General features: G+C 27.9%; 2 protein-coding genes across 2 annotated transcripts; both read right to left on the bottom strand.

Moving 5' to 3' along the window:
* Positions 1-968: 968 nt before the first annotated feature.
* On the bottom strand, positions 969-2,351 carry LOC110726605 (probable E3 ubiquitin-protein ligase RNF217). Its single transcript, XM_021906080.1, has 2 exons — positions 2,081-2,351; positions 969-1,685 (listed from the first exon to the last, which is right to left on the bottom strand). Exons 1-2 carry the CDS (start codon positions 2,329-2,331, stop codon positions 1,622-1,624), a joined length of 315 nt encoding a protein of 104 aa, XP_021761772.1. The 5' UTR covers positions 2,332-2,351; the 3' UTR covers positions 969-1,621.
* Positions 2,331-2,945, bottom strand: LOC110726620. The gene has a single exon (XM_021906092.1). The coding sequence runs from the start codon at positions 2,943-2,945 to the stop codon at positions 2,331-2,333; it is 615 nt and encodes a 204-aa protein (XP_021761784.1).
* Positions 2,946-4,896: the final 1,951 nt, after the last annotated feature.

Below are 4,896 nucleotides of genomic sequence, written 5' to 3'. Positions count from 1 at the left end.
ATTTTATAAAAAAATAATAATATAGTAATAGAAACTTAGATGATATAAGGTTTTATATAAGAAAATTAAATTATTTGCTTAGGTAATTAGGTTAGTACCCATATACGAACTCATATACATTTTTTCTTAAATTTTTGACACAATTTGATCGACATTATATGAAAATTTATTTGAGTTCATTTTACTTTAGGATAATTAGTATTCCGTAATCAACTTATTAAATATATTTTTAGTGAATAGTAGGATTTTTTTAAAAATAATTAAGTTTTAATTTTCCAATATATGTTATGTACGAAGTATACTATAACAAAATTTATTTTGTTCTCATAAACATTATGTATAGTTTTAAGATTAATACTCCGTACAAAGTATGCTACCAAAATGATTTTTTAAAAAAAAAAATGATATTGATAATATTATAATTATCTTGGAAAACAATATATTCCAATACCTTATTTTTTAAAATCTATGTTAGTATTTTTGTAATTAAAAGTTTCCTAATATATATAGAATATATGTAAAAAATTTAATTGTGTAATATTGGATTAAATATGTTGTCAAAATGGAAATAACTATTATTATAGGTTATAAAATATATAGATGTCATTAAAATATGACAAAAAAATTAAAAAGGAAAGGGAAAAAAAGGCGGGAAAATTTTTAACCAAGAAATGACAAGTGTCATTCCTGGTTTCGCCTTTAGTATATGTTTATTGATTGATGATTTCCAATATATGTTATGTATGAAGTATACTATAACAAAATTATTTTGTTCTTATAAACGTTATGTATAGTTTTCAGATTAATACTCCGTACAAAGTATGCTACCAAAATGATTTTTTTTTTTAAAAATTGATATTGATAATATTATAATTATCTTGGAAAACAATATATTCTAATACCTTATTTTTTTAATCTATGTTAGTATTTTTGTAATTAAAAGTTTCCTAGTATATATAGAATATATGTAAAAAATTTAATTGAGTAATATTGGATTAAATATGTTGTCAAAATGGAAATAACTATTATTATAGGTTATAAAATATGTAGATGTCATTAAAATATGGCAAAAAAATTAAGAAGGAAAGAGAAAAAAATGTGGGTTTTCCAAGAAATGACAAGTGTCATTCCTGGTTTCGCCTTTAGTATATATATGTTTATTGATTACTGATGTTTCCATCACTGTTTATTAATTTTAAAAATTGAGCATGGCTTGAGCATTATCTAGTTGTAAACCAAAAATGAAAAGAGGCATTTTGACATAGTGCCAATGCCTATCCATTGGATAATTCACACCATATCAACTAAAAAAAGACCAAGTAGGCCTGGTAAAGCCATACAAGCTCTAGAAATTTTGGGCAATAGAATTTAAAATCATTAAGAGTAGATCGAATATCAAATGTTAACCAAGTATGATCTAGAATCCTCAAAAGTGGATCAAACAAATAAACTACAACATTTGCATACTACATAAAGTTGCATAGAAAAGTAATTTTCAAGACTAAATGAGTATATCAAATGTTAAACAACTCTTGAAAATTTGGAAATAGAACTTAGATTCTCCAATCAAACTGTGTCTGTAGTAGAAATTAGAGTTCACAGATAGTCTTATTCCTCCTCATTATGCATGAACATGGGTACTACTCCACTTATCTCCACATTGATAGCAAAATTCATAGTGACACCTGGATAAAAATTTTAAAAAAAAAAATAGTTAAATTAATACTTCTTATATAAGGCCTACGTAATGTAATTTAGAGATAAGAGGGAATTGTATAAAAATAACGATATTCATCTCCTTTATTGCCTTTTAGATGGATCTTCGGTGAAATGAATCTCCAATAATGCAATATTATAATCAAAATAAAAAGTTGAAGCGCATACATGACTACGGGATAAATGAAGTAATTTTATATGAATAATTAAGTACCGAAGTAAGTTAAGTAAGTAATAAGTAGGTTTTACCGAAATTATTAATTTGTCATAGATTACATTTGAATAATTTATTCCTATTTATTATTTATAAATTATAAGGAATGAAATTAGAAATTTTATTAGTATTTAAAATTAGAAAACTAACCTGCAAGTCATATGAACACAACCATCACTCCTCTCAACAAAAATCTTACAATTAGGGCATCTCTTCCATGACTTATCCTTAGCAAGCTTCATCACCATTATATCCTCTCTCTCCCTCTCATCTTTCCCCAGCTCAAGAAACTCTTCGCAGCTTAAGCCGTCGTGCCACGGCACTTGACACCGTGCACAAAACAATCTCCGGCAACTCGGACACTCCGATTCCCTCACCTCCACCCCACCATCATCCACCATTAAAACAGAGCAATTTTTATATGGACAGTAAAATTTCTGCCCCCAGGAATCATTACTTCAAATAAAACATTTTCCCACCTTACAAACACTTCTTTAGGTAAAATTGCACTGCAATTTTCTGGTTCTATTGCTTGATTACATTTAGGATCAGGACAATTCACCATTTCATGATTTTCCCTAATCTTCGACGCCACGTATTTGATTATACAATCAGTGCAAAATTTATGATTGCAAATGTTTAAACCATTGAAAATTTCTGTCTTTGGTTTGTAATCCATACAAATTCCACAGAAAACGAGCTTAGTTTCAGATGATTCACCTCTTTCTCTGTTTTCTAAAATGCTCTGTTCTTCATCCTCTGTTTTTGGGATTTTAAACAGGAAATTTTCATGAATTGAAGGAAGTGATGAAAATGAGTAAAGAACATCCTCTGTTTTTGGGATTTTAAAAAGGGGATTTTCTTGAATTGAAGGATTTGATGAAGATGAGTAAAGAGCTTCTTGAAGGTGTAATTCTTCTGCATATTTCTCATCCGATATTGGAATCGGTTCTTCATTGATCAAAGCTAAAAGATAAGCTTCATCAACATAAAGATCAAGATTTGTAGAAGTCATTGAGAAACTTTACAATTTTTAAGGGAAGAAGAAAATAATTTGTTTGAATATTAATACTAGCTAGTATTAACATGTATTGATAGTAATTAAATTTGAATTGACTGATATCTTGGAAATGGTTAGTTAAGTTTAATTAAAAAGGAAATTTAAACGTTTTTTTTAGGCTTTCCAAATTTCAGCTTTTAATATTTTTGGTTTTTTATTTTGTTTCCCCAAGATTTTTGGAGAATGAAAATTGTGGTAAATAAGATGTACAGTCTTCAACCTACAACGTTATGGCAAAAAGATTCCCATTGTATTTGGCCGCTATTATGAGTTAATTCGTGGAAATCTTAGCTCTTTTTAATTATCTTTGATAGAATACGCTGGATTTGATAAAGAGATATAATGCTTTAAACAGATTTTTATAGAGTACGTTGGATTTGATCAAGAGATAATGCTTTTTAATATGGTATATGTCAAATTATCAATGATACGAGTATTTATTTTAACAGTTAGTTACAATCTTAAAAGATAGATTTGGGAAAATATTGAGATCAACACATGAGGATGAAGCAATGATAGTATTAGTTGGTTAAATAGAATCAAAAGGTACTTAAACGGTTAAAGGGATTTCCAAATTTTAATTTTTCCGGGAGTAATCTATCTTATTAGACTAAAAGACAAGCGCCTCAATGTGAGGATGACAAATGTCACTCTCTCATTGGCTTATCTTATGTATAAAATATATCTATATAATTACTGTTTACATATTCAAGCATAGTTATTTTTGTTAAACTTCAAACAATAAAAGCAAGTTTCTATACATGTATAAGATTTTCATGATTTCCCAACATAAATATTGATTTAAATTTTTTTATAATAAATATATACTTTCCAATACTACAAATAATCCATAAAGTCTTTCCAATCTTTATTTATACTTTCCCAAAATAGTCTACAAGTTATCCTAAATTCAATTCAAGTAATCGGATGAATACAAATTTTTTTGATAAAGATACAAAATAGTGTAAAAATTACTTTTATCGTTTGTTGTACTCCTTGACAAATACTGAATGCTGAGCCGAAATGTTGTCTTGGAAAAAAATACGTAATCTTGAACATAAATTTAATTTTAATCGGCCTTTCCTTTTCTATACAATGTCTTTTGCAATGACCTTTTGTTTTTCTTGCATAAAATATATATATATATATATATATAAAATTAAAAAAAATGAACCAATAACCAATCTAATCAAGAAGAATAAAAGTTAAATTGAATTAGACATTTGACGGAAAAGGGATAGATATAAATTGTAACTATTACTCGTGTTTTAAATTGTAATATTCGTATTAACAATGCTATTACTTATGAATTTTTTTTAGAAAAACTAACATTTTGATTTAAAAATCGTGCATTGCTCATGTACTATAATAAATATACAACAATCATGTGCAATAATTTATGTTGTTTTATACATAATAATACTTTTAACTATAATAGTATGTGTATATAATATAATATTTTTTATAATATAAAAAAGTATATGTATATAATATAATATTTTATAACACGTGTCCTTCATACCAAGTGTAGTCCTAATGTGTCTATTTTATATAGTATTTTACCCCCATCCCTTGGTCATAATTAGTAGTGTTTTTGGCTCTTTAGAGCCACTTTTATTACTAATTGGTGTTTTATAGTGTTTTCGTAGATTTGGTTGACTTTTGCAGGGATTTATGCTTTTGGAGTATTTTCCCGAGTTATCTTGGAGCAATCACGAGCATTGGAGAAACACGACCAGATTTTATAGCCCAGGGCCGGTTAGAGTCATCGAGCCGGTGATTAAGGGCTCGGTAATTGGGATTCCGAGGTATTTGGACCAAGTATTCAAGACCCGAAGAGGAAATCCGGATTGGGCCGAGAAATCAAGCCCAATCGAAATCCGAGCCTCAAAGTGAAGCAAGGGCC

The sequence above is a fragment of the Chenopodium quinoa genome, unplaced genomic scaffold (genome assembly GCF_001683475.1).
Source record: "Chenopodium quinoa cultivar QQ74 unplaced genomic scaffold, ASM168347v1, whole genome shotgun sequence".
Lineage (NCBI taxonomy): Eukaryota > Viridiplantae > Streptophyta > Magnoliopsida > Caryophyllales > Amaranthaceae > Chenopodium > Chenopodium quinoa.
This window is presented reverse-complemented; position numbering and strand designations above follow the sequence as displayed.